Source organism: Panthera onca, chromosome E3 (genome assembly GCF_046562875.1).
Source record: "Panthera onca isolate mPanOnc1 chromosome E3, mPanOnc1 haplotype 2, whole genome shotgun sequence".
NCBI classification, from domain to species: Eukaryota; Metazoa; Chordata; class Mammalia; order Carnivora; family Felidae; genus Panthera; species Panthera onca.
The window spans coordinates 15,832,699-15,846,258 of NC_138354.1; the positions used below are offsets into that span (position 1 = coordinate 15,832,699).

A 13,560-nucleotide genomic window follows, 5' to 3' on the forward strand; every position below is an offset into this window, starting at 1 on the left:
GCTACAATCAATAATCAGGACAGAGTGATATTGGTGAAAGAGTACACAAATAAATCAATGGAACAGAACAGAATAGAGGCCAAAAATAACCATACAAAGAGAGTCAACTGATCTTTGACAAAGGATCGAAAGCAACTGGATGGAGAAAAGGACAGTCTTTTCAACCAACGGTGTTGGAGCAACTGGATATTCACATGCCAAAAAAATAAAAGTTGACACAGACCTCACATCTTTTGCAAAAATTCACTCAAAACGAATCAGACCTAAATGTGAAATACAAAGCTATAAACCTCCAAAACATAACATAGGAGAAAATCTAGGTGACTTCATGATGACAACCTAGGCTTCATAACTTTTTAGTTACAACATCAAAACCATGATCCATGAAAGAAAAAAAGGACAGGTTGGACTTCATTAAAATTAAAAACTTTTGTTCTGTAAAAGGCTGTTAAGAGAATAAAAAGACAAGTCATGGACTGGGAGAAAATATTTGCAAAATATTTATCTGATAAAGGTCTAGTATACAAAATATATTTTATTTATTTTTTTTTAATTTTTTTTCAATGTTTATTTATTTTGAAGGAGAGAGAGACAGAGTGTGAGTGAGGGAGGGGCAGAGAGAGAGAGACACAGAATCTGAAGCAGGCCCCAGGCTCCAAGCTGTCAGCACAGAGCCCAACATGGGGCTCGAACTTACAAACCGCGAGATCATGACCTGAGCTGAAGTCGGATGCTCAACCAACTGAGCCACCCAGGCACCCCTACAAAATATATTTTAAAAACCACTTAAATTTCAACAAAAAGAGAACAACCTAATTTAAAAATGGGCAAGAGATCATCTGGGTTAGCTCAGTCGGTTAAGCTTCTGACTCTGACTCACATCATCATCTCACAGCTAAACTTATAAAAATATGAATGTTCTATGCCTTTCGGGAACTGCAATTTAAAACAATGTGATACCACTACAGATTAGAATGGCCAAAATTTAAAACACAGATACCACCAAATTCTGGTGAGGACATGAACAAAAAGAACTCTCATTCACTGCTGCAAAATGGTACAGTCACTTTGTAAGACAGTAAGGCAGTTTCTTACAAAACTAAAAACATACTCTTACCCTATGATCCAGCTATTATGTTCCTTGGTATTTACGAAAATGAGCTGAAAACTTCTGCCACACAAATGTGGACACAAATGTTTATAGCAGCTTTTTTGGATAATTACCAAAACCCAGAAGAAATTAAGATGACTTTTAAGTTTATTAATTGAGAGAAAGCAAGTGTGGGTGGGGGAGGGGTAGAGGGAGACAGAGAGAATCCCAAGCAGGCTCTGCGCTGTCAGCACAGAGCCCAACACAGGGCTCCATCCCATGAACCGCGAGGCCACAACCTGTGCCGAAATCAACAGACACTTACCACCTGAGGCACCCAGGCACCCCAGGTTGACCTTCAGTAGGTGAAACAGTAAACAAACTGGTACATCTAGGCAATGGAATGTTATTCAATAATAAAAAGAAATGAGCTATCATGCTATGAAATGACATGGAGTAACCCTAAACACCTACTGCTAAGTGAAAAATCCAATCTGTAAAGGCCACATCCTCTATGGTTCCAACTATATGACATTCTGAAAAAGGCAAAACTATGGGGACGGTAAAAATACCAGTGATTGTAAGGGATTTGGGGAAAGGGAGGAAATGAACAGTGGAGCACAAGGTGTTTTCAGAAAATATTCTGATAATAGCATAATAGATTTATGTACTTGTCAAAACCCAGTCTATGCATGCACTCCTGCACTCTCTACTGTACAACACAAAGAATGAACCCTAATGTAAACTAGGGACTTTATGTAGTAAAAGTAGATCAACATTGGCTCATCAATATTGGCTCATCAATTTAATGAACATACCATACTAATGCAGATGTTAATAGGGGAAGCTGTTGGCGGGGGGGGGGGGGGGGGGGGGGCAAAGGAGGGCAAGGGCCTATATGGGAATTCTTTGTACTTTCTGCTCAATTTCACTGTGAATCTAAAACTCCTTGAAAAAATAATGTTTTTTCTTAAGTGCAAAGGCTTTCAATAGGCATTTCTTCAAAGAATATATAAATATCCACAAGTAAGGACATGAAAAGATAGATACTCAACTTTAATAGCCATTAGGAAATTACAGATCGAAACCACACTGAGACAGCACTTCACAACCACTAGGATGGTTATAATCAATACGAGGGACAAAAACAACAGAGAGATTGATCCTGTTTCAGATTCTGTGTCTCCCTCTCTCTGTGACCCTCCCCCGTTCACGCTCTGTCTCTCTCTGTCTCAAAAATAAATAAACGTTAAAAAAAAAACAAACAAACAAGAGAGAGATTGGATTCCATCATGCACTGCTGGTAGAAACATGGTATGGTGCAGGTGCTATGGAAAACAGTGTGGCAATTCATCAAACAGTTAAACGGAGTTATCATATGACCTAACAATTCCACTTTTAGGTATATGCAAGAGAGAGAGGAACGCAGGTCAACAAAAATTTGTTCACAACAGCATATTCGTAACAGCCAGAGTAGAAACAACCCAAATAGGGGCGCCTGGGTGGCTCAGTCGGTTAAGCGTCCGACTTCGGCTCAGGTCATGATCTCACGGTCCGTGGGTTCGAGCCCCACATCGGGCTCTGTGCTGACAGCTCAGAGCCTGGAGCCTGTTTCAGATTCTGTGTCTCCTTCTCTCTGTGACCCTCCCCCGTTCATGCTCTGTCTCTGTCTCAAAAATAAATAAACGTTAAAAAAAAAAAAAAAAAAAAGAAACAACCCAAATATCCACCAACTGATGAATGGATAAAAAATGGTGCATCCAAAAAAAAAAAAAAAAAAAATGGTGCATCCACTGTTGGTGGGAATGCAAATTGGTGGAGCCGCTCTGGAAAGCAGTGTGGAGGTTCCTCAGAAAATTAAAAATAGACCTACCCTATGACCCAGCAATAGCACTGCTAGGAATTTACCCAAGGGATACAGGAGTACTGATGCATAGGGGCACTTGTACCCCAATGTTTATAGCAGCACTCTCAACAATAGCCAAATTATGGAAAGAGCCGAAATGTCCATCAACTGATGAATGGATAAAGAAATTGTGGTTTATGTACACAATGGAATACTACGTGGCAATGAGAAAGAATGAAATCTGGCCTTTTGTAGCAACGTGGATGGAACTGGAGAGTGTGATGCTAAGTGAAATAAGCCATTCAGAGAAAGACAGATACCATATGGTTTCACTCTTATGTGGATCCTGAGAAACTTAACAGAAACCCATGGGGGAGGGGAAGGAAAAAAAAAAAAAAAGAGGTTAGAGTGGGAGAGAGCCAAAGCATAAGAGACTGTTAAAAACTGAGAACAAACTGAGGGTTGATGGGGGGTGGGAGGGAGGGCAGGGTGGGTGATGGGTATTGAGGAGGGCACCTTTTGGAATGAGCACTGGGTGTTGTATGGAAACCAATTTGACAGTAAATTTCATATATTAAAAAATTAAAAAATAAAAAAAATAAAAAAATTAAAAAAAAATAAAAGTAGGAAAAAGAAAAAATGGTGCATCCATTCAACAAACCATTATTCCACCATAAAAAGGAATGGCACAACATAGCTGAACCTTGAAAATATGCTAAATGAAAGAAGTCAGATTTAATTTATATGGAATGACCAGAATAGGCAAATATATAGTAGAAAGATGAGTGGTTGTCAGGGGGCTATGGGGAAATGTGAATGAAAAGTGACTGCTAGTGGGTATGGGGCTTCTTTTGGAGATGATGAAAAAGATTCTGGAATTAGGCAGGAGTGATAGTTGTACAACCTTGTGATATACTCAAAACCCCTGAATTTAAAAAAATATATAAAAGGATACCTAGGCAGTTTTACTTCCTTTTTTCCCCTTTATTCATTGCAAAATTAAATAAGGTTGATAATTTTTTTCAGAGTATGTGATGTGTTTTACAATTTACTGATCCATTTACACAAATGATCCATTTGTGGAAATGATCCATTTACACAAATGGGTGTTAAATTTAGTTTCAGGGGAGAAAATAATTTAGCAAAGAATATCTGGAGCATTAATTTACTCACCTCTCACTAGGCTATAACCTCTTGAGAAATGGTATAGTCACACAATGATTACTTAGGGAAATGGTACCCATTACTTTAGGAATAAAGGGGAAGTCCTCAGAGGGGACAGTGCATCATACTGCAACATTTAAGCAAAAGGGGGCAAGAGAAGTATTTGGGTAAACCTGTAACTGGGAGTCGATTTTTCAAAAGCTCAGAAGTATCTTGACAGATAACTAAAACATCTTCCTGGGTCAAAAACTAGGGTTTTCCCCTCAAAAACAAACAAACAAAACAAAACTAAGAGCCTAGGAAAGTCTGGAATAACAAAGGAAGACAGATTGAACTAAAAATCATGTGCCTGTTCCAGTTGCCCTCAGAGCTGCCTCTCCTTGGGTGACTGGACTGGGTGTCAGCCTCTGTTTGGGACATAATTCAACTGTCAAGTACACATTCAGAAATTTTCACAGAGGCCAATAAACAATAAACAAATGGACATACTTTTTTTTTTTTTAAGAATAAAACTGTCACATGGTCAAAAACTAAAACCACACAGAAAGATGTAAAATGGAAAGTAAAATTCCCAGACTCTCCAGCTCTCCTTCCTAGATGTGATCCTGGTTAAGTTTTGTACGTAAATTATTTTTTTTTTTTTTTTTTTTGCGGGGGTGGGGGGCGGGGGGCGGACAGATGCCTTTTATTGGTCTAACCAGCATAACTAATAGGTTTGGGCAGAGCTCCCCTATCTGTCCTGGCTCCCATCTTGCCTCTCCTGGGAGTTCGTGACTCACCCACAGGGGAGAAGAGTATCCTGGGCTAGGGTGGCAGGCAAAGCCAGGATCGGAAAGGGGATCAGGGTGAAGTAGAAAGCATAGGGCCACCAGATCATTCAAATAAGAAGTCCATCAGGGCAGAAGAGAGGATGTTTCCCCACACGGGCCCCTCTGCCCTGGCGAGGAATGGAAGGGGGCAGGAAGCTTCCATTAGAGGTTTCCTACTGTGCCCTTCGTGCCATCAGCATCTCCCGGATGTTGTCCTCAGCTTCCTTCACACTCTACTCCAGGTAGGATTTTTTCTGTTCCAATTCTTTAATTTTTTCTTCTGCTATTTTCTGTTTCTCTAGCAGTTGATTGTGAATTACCTCCCTGGACTGAAGAATAAACATTCTTCCTACACCTTCATACATGTTAGTCTCCTCTATCAAAGTCATAATCTCTGTACCTGTAAGATGTGCATGCTTTTTCGTTCTGTTTAGCTGTTCAATCTGTAGGTCTGCAAGCTTCACCTGCTGAGTGTCAATAACTTTGGCTTGACTCTGCGAACGCCTTCTTCAATTCCAGATCCACAGGAGCCACCATCTTGGTCCACTCCGTAAAGTATCTTAATTCTTAAATGTTGTCAATGTGGCAGGAATATTATACAGAATACGTTTCCTATAAAGGTTAAGCCTTCCAGAGCCTGCCTGGCTTTATCAAAAACTGAGGTTAAATTCAGGCCCCAAATACAGAAATGTAAAATTTTCCTGCAATCTAAAATAGAATTTAGACCTCAATAGATTTTTTTTAACAAAAAAATCACACATTTTAGCTTTCAAGTCAGATTTCACTTTCTATCCATGGCAAAACAAACTCTTAAGAGATTTATAAAAATACCAAAAATTGGTGGTCACTTGGAAACAATTTATTATTAATTAGGTTAATCCATTTAAAAAATACATCAAACACACCCACAGTTAAAATGAAACAGTGGCATAGGTACCCATGTGATGCCTTGACAAGAAAAATCAACAATTCCTGGTAAAATTCCCAATACAGACAAGAGACTTAAATATAAATGCCCTGTGAATTCCAGTTTTGCCTGTAAACACATCTCAGGTGATCCTCAGATGATAAGGTTAAGAAAGACATGAGTGCAACTGGCAGGGGTGGTAGGGAGGTTGAAATAACCTGGAAATTGCAAGGGGGTGGGAAATCATCCAGTTAACAGCAGCACTGAAAATATGTAATCTCACAACAAAATAAGTACCAATTTGGAAAATTAGTGTCTGTGGGCATTTTCTTCCCCAAGTCAGGAGCAGAGCGAATGTGGAAAATTAATTTTCAGCAACATTCCTAGGATTAGGGCAACCACACATCTGGAGCTACTGAACTCTCCAAAGCCTCAGTATCAGTAAGTTCTTCACATGGTAATTATCCTAATATTTTAAATTAAAAAACTGATACACCCTTGCAACAGCTAACAAATTCAAATTCTTAGGAACCAACCTCCGGTTTCTCCATATTTTATCCATGAAGAGCTATATAACTGACCCCTTTCAAAAGATGCAGACAATTTGCCCATCATGCAAATGAAGTTCACCCAGACTTGACACAAAGGTGTCTACTCAGGGCTCCTGTCTCAGGGCAGGAAACTGAAGGTCATTAGAAAGGCGGCCGATGCTGTTCTTCTGCTGAGCTGTCATTCAGTCTGGAGTGCCGCTTTTCAACTGGAATGGGCCGGTCGGTACCCTAACATTTAAGACTGAATAGTGTGAGCTGGTAAACACCACCCCTGCCAGCAAAGGAAACATGCCTTCAGACCCGATCAAGGGTTGGCCAGGCTGTTCTCTTATCTCCAATGTTCTCAAGGAAAAGATTCCTCTGAGGTAAGCCAAGTTCAGTGGCTCATTTTAACCTAAAGCGACTATCTGCTGCTCTGGGAGTTTCTAGTCATCTAACGGGATTCTCTTAACTCTGCTCTCATCCCAACAGTGCTCAGAGCCCCTGCTTGGGAAGCTCCTAGGGAAGCAGATGAAACTAATTAGGACACAGCCCATCAAAGGCAACACAAAGTACTTTACCAGCTGTGTATGGGGGCCTTCCCACAACTGTGGCAAAGGCCACAGAAGAAATATTTTGACCACAGAGGGTTCCACAGTCATTGTCCTCTTTGGCTCTGTCCTCCTCTCTTTAGCTCTCTGCCCTGACAACCTCAGCCTGTCTTCACCATGTTTCATCTCCCAGAGGCACAAGTACTTCTTTTTAGCTTATTTTTGTGATTTATCCAACTAACCATGAAATCAGGCCTGCTGGGATAGAGGGTACAACCAAATGAACAATCCTCTGAGTGTCTGGGAAATGGCTGCTGGGCCTTTCAGCTTCATGAGGTGGTTGGGCCAGCTGTGCTCCTCTTATGCTGGGTCCTCTTCATCCATTGTCACGTCATCCGTATTTTTCTTCTGTTCGGCCTCTGGCCCCGCAGGCAGAATGCTTGTGACGGTGTGGAGGAGGGCTTCGATCTGCTCCTCCGTGAGCCGTTCTTCACTCTCTTCTACTATCTGCAGAAGAAAAGAAAACCTCCAGGGGTTATTTATGGAGGAGCTGAACAGGCGGGGTCCACTCCTGCCCTCCTCCACCCATGCTGTTCCCAGTCTGCTGGCCTCTGGCACACACAGCTCTAGGCCTGGCTCCTGAGCCCCCCTCAGGTCTCCAGGTCCTCTCCACCCTGGCTCCAACAGAGGGGAGAAGCCAGATCCAATTCCCATGTGATGGCTCAAAATGGGTCAATGTAAAAAGCAAGTTGCAGGTTAGCATTTTTCTTCAAAGAAACAGAAAACCCTAACAGTTCTCTACCCATCCACATGCACACATGAATATGTTGTATGTGCAAAGAAAACACACCCCTGGGGAGTGAAATGGCACTTTATATACTTTTGTATTTCACAATAAGCACAGCTGTGACTTATGAATTGTATCAACAACTCATTTGATGATTGCCCACTGTGTGCCAAATGGTTTATCTACTTTTTCTCATCCCCACTCCCACCACCACTAACAGCTCTTCAGGGAGCTCATGTGCCTGGCGCTGCACATAGCACTTCATATCTGTTATTTCTTTCAGCCTTCACAACAATATGGCAAAGGGCAGAATGAGAGCCCCATGCTGGACCTCCCCAACACGAACACCTACAATCAATCAAGCACACACCACGTGGTCCTGGTCATCTCCTGGAATGTGGAACAACAGTCTGATGAGTGACGGCTGGGAAACAATCCCCCGCCGCTCCACTAAAGGTCCACTTAAAGCCCAGTTTGACGTGTCCCGGAAATCTACACACAGATGGTCCACAATTCTGAGCCAGTTTTATTAGCCTCCCCTCTAGTTCTCAATATATTAATGAATGATATTAATGAATACAAACATAGTCAACAGTGTTTTTAACAGCAATACATAGGCAGTCTTAACCATGTTCACATAGTGGCACTAGCTGTCAATCACAAACAGCTAAAGGTGTCCAGGGTTCTGTTCTGTGGCATTTCCCCACAGCAATCTCTGAAATTTGGCAACTAAGACCAAGAGGAATTCAAGAAAGAAATCCTAGCAGATTTAAGTAAAGCAAGATGACCGGCAGGGCTTACAATCCTGAAAAGGATTTCGGTCTGACTGCCGGACTTTATTGACAACAGTACAGAAGCTAATAAAGCCAGGTGATGTGTCCAAGATCATACTACAAACTCGTGGAAAAACATCGTTGTTTCTATAATGCTTCTATAACTAGAGAATAGTCCTGGGTGTTCTAGGGTGGAGAAGATCCTGAGTGAACCAATGGGGCTACTTCCCATCATGCTGTCAAATAAAATGACCATTTCCTAAAGATTAAAAGGCTCTGTAAAATGTAACCTCTACTGAACAAGAAACAATCCCCAGAATCCTATTTTTTAAACCAGACATGCAAAATTAGGACATGAAAGGAAATAATCTAACATAGACTGTCTCCAAAATATGAAGGAGGAAGAAATGGGATATATCGGATTTGATTATTCAATTCTAAGAAAAGATGATCTCCAGCTGAGAGAAGAATGTCTGCAAATTTATAAATTAGTGTAGGTGGTTAATTATGAACTGCTACCTGCCTCAGGGGAATGGGAAAGAGGATTTAGACTAGTCTCAGAACAGGGACAGCCTCCCACCAGTATTTGTACAGGGCCTTTCCCAGAATCACTGCCACCAGAGCTTCTCAAACATGTGGTCCATAAAGTCAGGACAATTTACAGATGAGTAAGTAGAGGCTTAGCATTATAAACAAAACCTGATCTGGGTCTCACAGTAAATAGTGCAAGGTCTTTTGACTTTGAATTCCACCTCTTTCTGGAACACCATGCCCTCCAGTAGGAGGTTTCTATCATTTCCTCTCTCAGAGATGCAAACTAGAATCCACTGGTTTGAGTTTAGTTTTAGTTATATGACCTCTGAGAGGCCTTCATCTTTAGAAAACCAAAGAGAGAAGACTTGAACAAGGCACCTTCTTACGTCCCTGTCTCTGGATTTGGCAGATACAACAATGATCGGGTGTCTACTAGGCGTGTTCATGACAACAGGGCTAATGAGCTTTCAAATTTTGCCAAGTTTGCCAAGAGTAGAAGCTTTCATCAGCACACAAACCCTCAGGGTCAGGAACTTTCCTTTTCAAACCAAGATTCCTAGTCACAGGAAGAAAACCTAAACTTCATTAAGCAAAATGAAATACATATACACAAAAAAGAAACTTGCAGACACCAAAAATTTACTAAGCCTTCTTGGATCACTAAGGTAAAATGATATTAACTGTATTACTCCTCACCTTTTCTTCCCAACACAGAAGAAACTGAGCCCAAATAAAGAAATACAAAGAACGATCTCAATATTCTCCAACACTCAAGGTTTCAAATTGTTCGGAATATAAAGGCAAAAGAAATGTCAAAAACCAAAGTATTTGCAGATGAGTCAGCAATCAATTTTTATCACAGACAAAGACCATATCAATTCCCTAGGGGCTGTCAAACTGGGCTGCTACACTCCAAAAATGGTTGTTTCTCATTCTAAGCTGCCAAGTCTAACTTCCTACTTTCCCCAAAACAACTAAAATCTAGTAACTACAGATACTTCTAGCTCTTTGACCCAGAAAAGTTCACTTAACCTCTGTAAATTTCAATTATTCTCTAATGTGAAATGAAAGTAACACCAACAGTAAGGACTAAAAGAGAACATATATTACAGTGTTTCATAAGCCATAAAATTTTATATATTCCAAAACATTTTATAATCCCTACCTTTTAACAGACTTATATGATAGTGTCGTTCAGGATAGTGGCCTATGAGGTCACGGGGTTCGCTGTCCTGTCTTCAGTCTAGAGAGCTCACAAACTGCCCTGAATAAATGTACACACCAGGGCATGGCAGAAATCACAGAAGCTGGTGGCTTCCTCATTTCCTCACAGACAGCAGGTCTGTGGATCTGAGGATCACAACAAACCATGGCTGAGGTATAACTGAAAGAAGCCTCAGCCTCCAAAACTGAATACTAACAAATGGTGGATGCTGACATTACTTCTGGATGCAGGGAGAATAAATGGCTGTAAAGTTAATGCGGAGAAATTCTCAAGTCCTTTGCACTTTCCACTCGGTGTGAAGACCTCATTTCTTATCCTCCTCTTGTGAGAAGAGATACTGCTACAAGCCGTGGTAAATGTTTTTGTACCCTTTGTGGCCAAATTCCAGGCTGGGGAAAATCTGGCTACAAAATGGTCCAACCGCTGGGAAATATACATAGTTTTTATCAAGACCTACTACCTATCTGTGAAAAGAAGAGAATAAACATTTGAGTGGATGCCACACACATCTTTCTTCTCACCCTGTAAAAGCATATGGCTTGGAGGAAAAAGTAAGCCTTCTGAATCAGACCCAATTAGCCGCTCGTTAGCCAAGACTACGGTGAGGGTGTTAAAGGTGGCCTACACAAAGCCCCGGCATATAGCAGGCACTCTCAATAACAGCTAATCGTCCCAAGTAATGATAGAGCTTTCTACTGGCTCTGAGATGAGGTCACGCTAACCCTCCTCATCTTCTCTCTCCATCTGTCATTAAGCCATGAATAACATATGTTGCTGATTAAAGTTGGAGGAGACACGACATGTGATCTTTAACCCAGAGGGACACGGATTAGTTTCTTGCTGATTTGTTCTTTTCTAAGCTGAATCTCCAACATAGTCGAAAGCACCAGAATAAGGGTACAAAAAAAAAAAAAAAAAAAAAAAAAAGATCTCTTTTTAGCCTAAAGGCCAGTTCCCCCAGAAAGTCACCCTTTATGGAAGGAATTTTTCTAATTTAATTTTGGGTGCATTTTCAAGGACAGAAACAACACTGGGAAGTCAATAAAAGTTTTAGTCCAAAATTAAATAACCCATGACCCTTTAAAAATAAGGTTCTTTTAAAGCAATCTAAACATCATAGGTATTTCTGGCTACTTTCTTCCACACTTTTCTGAAGCAAATCTGACAAAGGTAAGTACTTCTAAAACTGACTCTGCAAACTCCTTTGTTCCTATTTGTTAATTCTCCAATCAGTTTTTTTTGTTTTGTTTTTTTTACTGGCAGTTAAATGGCCTAATAGCTGTAGCTTAACGATCCTCTCTGCCCTCTACAGGAGAGGGAAACTGCCCCCGCACACCAATTAATACAGCAACCACGCGGTTTGTCTCACTGGGCCTCATTTTCATTCTCCTTATACCACGTGTGGCTTCTACTCTGGCTGCCTTGCATAATTCTAGAGCTTGATACTGTGATTGCTGTGCAGACAGTGCAAGTGATGAAGCTCCAATGAATGATCTTATGCAGGGAAACAAGATGATCAAGTGTGGTTTTAACAGTGATGCAGAGGGGCGCCTGGGTGGCTCAGTCGGTTAAGCGGCCGACTTCAGCTCAGGTCATGATCTCGCGGTCCGTGAGTTCAAGCCCTGGGTCGGGCTCTGTGCTGACAGCTCAGAGCCTGGAGCCTGTTTCAGATTCTGTGTCTCCCTCTCTCTGACCCTCCCCTGTTCATGCTCTGTCTCTCCCTGTCTCAAAAAATAAAATAAAAAAAAAAAAGTTAAAAAAAAAAAAACAACAGTGATGTAGAAGGTGGGTTGGAGGGGGCACGCTGAGGCAGGGAAGATGAGAGAACAACTCCAAGAGCCGCACTGAGAAATGACAGAAATTAATACAGTGCCGGAGGGAGAGAAGAGAGAACAAGACAGGAGCAATGGAACCTGGGGACAAAGTGCATATGGAATCAAAGGGAGAGAATGTCTTCTAGGCTTCTGGCTTGGGAGACTGGGCCAGGAGGCTGAGAGAGAAAGAGCGCATGTGGGGAAGGTACACATGTGCTCCGTGAACCAAGAACAGAAACAGGAAGAGTGGGATCGAAGGGTGGGAGTCGGGGAAGAGAAATCCTGCCAGAGTCATGGTGAGTCTATTGTTTTTATGCAACATCTGGTTGGCAATAACTCCTACAGGAAAGCAGTGGTCAGAATGGGGTAGGACATCAAGGGAGACAAAGAGCTGCCAAGTCACAGGCCCAAACCCGAAGGAAAGAATTAAATTTCGTCCAGTCTTCTACTTTCACCAAGTCCATACTAAGTAGGATCCAACTCGTGAGGTCTCCTTTCACTTATAAAATAGGGTATTTGGGCAGTCTTTTCAAGAAATGGCAGTTCCAGTCTTGTCCGTTCTCAGCCTTTATCACCCTTCCTCCCTCTCAGACCCAGAAATCAATCCTCTCACGTTCAGGCCTCCTTCACTCACCAGCTGGATCTCAACAGCAGTCATAGGCCTGTGGTTCAGCAGCTGAAGCTTTTCAGCTCTGTCAAAAGAAAAGTACAAAGCATTTAAAACTTATTCCCCTCAAAATCTTGAGTCTTGACCAAGCTGTTTAGAGAACACTGTGTCAGATAACAAATGGGAGAACCACCTGGAACTTGGCCCTCCGTTTCTTCAACTGTAAAATGAGAGAATGGGAATAGGAGAGCCTATGTCTGGAAACTTTTGGGAGGATACAAATGTGTATTAGAATCCTAAAGATCACAGGGGTGTGGACTGAAAGAAATGTAACAAATAGCAGAGGTGCAGTTTTAATAAATTTTATCTGGAAAATGTGAAGAAAATAATGTTTTCTTAATCCAGATAACAGAAAGTAAAGAAAGATTAATAAAATAACCTTGGTTGGTCGGTATCACTTAAAAATGCCTGAGAATTCATTTTTGAGATTAATATTAAATGTCAGATTTGACTTGTTATCTTAGAAACAAAAAACAGGGCTAGGAGGGAACAGGGTTTAATGCACAGTAGTATAAGGTACAGTCCTCTGACCACAAGGAGTTTACAATTCAGTTGGGGAAAGAAGACAAATACAAGCCAATTAACAAAAACCGTAAGTAACAGTTGATGGTAATAATTATCTCCTGTTACAAGGCAACAGCTGGCTCATTGGTAAAGAGGTGGTTGAAATGTGTGGAGTCTCAAAGGTGATAGGACTTAAAAGAAAAAAGAACAGCTTCAATTACCACCCCTCTGTAGGTGACAATTTCTAAATTTCCCTCTCAATCTGACCCAGGAGCTCCAGATTCATCTTTCAATTCAACTCTGTAAATATTTATTGAGCTTAAAGACATTGTGAAATAAACAGATGAATAAGCCACATG

The 13,560-nt window shown here is 41.2% G+C and overlaps 1 protein-coding gene and 1 pseudogene across 5 annotated transcripts in view; both read right to left on the reverse strand.

Moving 5' to 3' along the window:
* Positions 1-3,797: 3,797 nt before the first annotated feature.
* Positions 3,798-5,565, reverse strand: LOC132689398 (prefoldin subunit 1 pseudogene; annotated as a pseudogene).
* Positions 5,566-5,746: 181 nt separating this feature from the next.
* CRCP (CGRP receptor component) overlaps positions 5,747-13,560 on the reverse strand; it is a 44,999-nt gene continuing 37,185 nt past the window's right edge. For all 5 annotated transcript variants that reach the window (XM_078440328.2, XM_078440331.2, XM_078440330.2 and 2 more), the window contains 2 exons: positions 12,665-12,722; positions 5,747-7,404 (listed from right to left, as the gene is read on the reverse strand). In XM_078440328.2, coding sequence (XP_078296454.2) covers positions 7,258-7,404; positions 12,665-12,722 — 205 coding nt within the window. In that variant the 3' untranslated portion in view covers positions 5,747-7,257. The remainder of the gene's footprint in view (positions 7,405-12,664; positions 12,723-13,560) is intronic.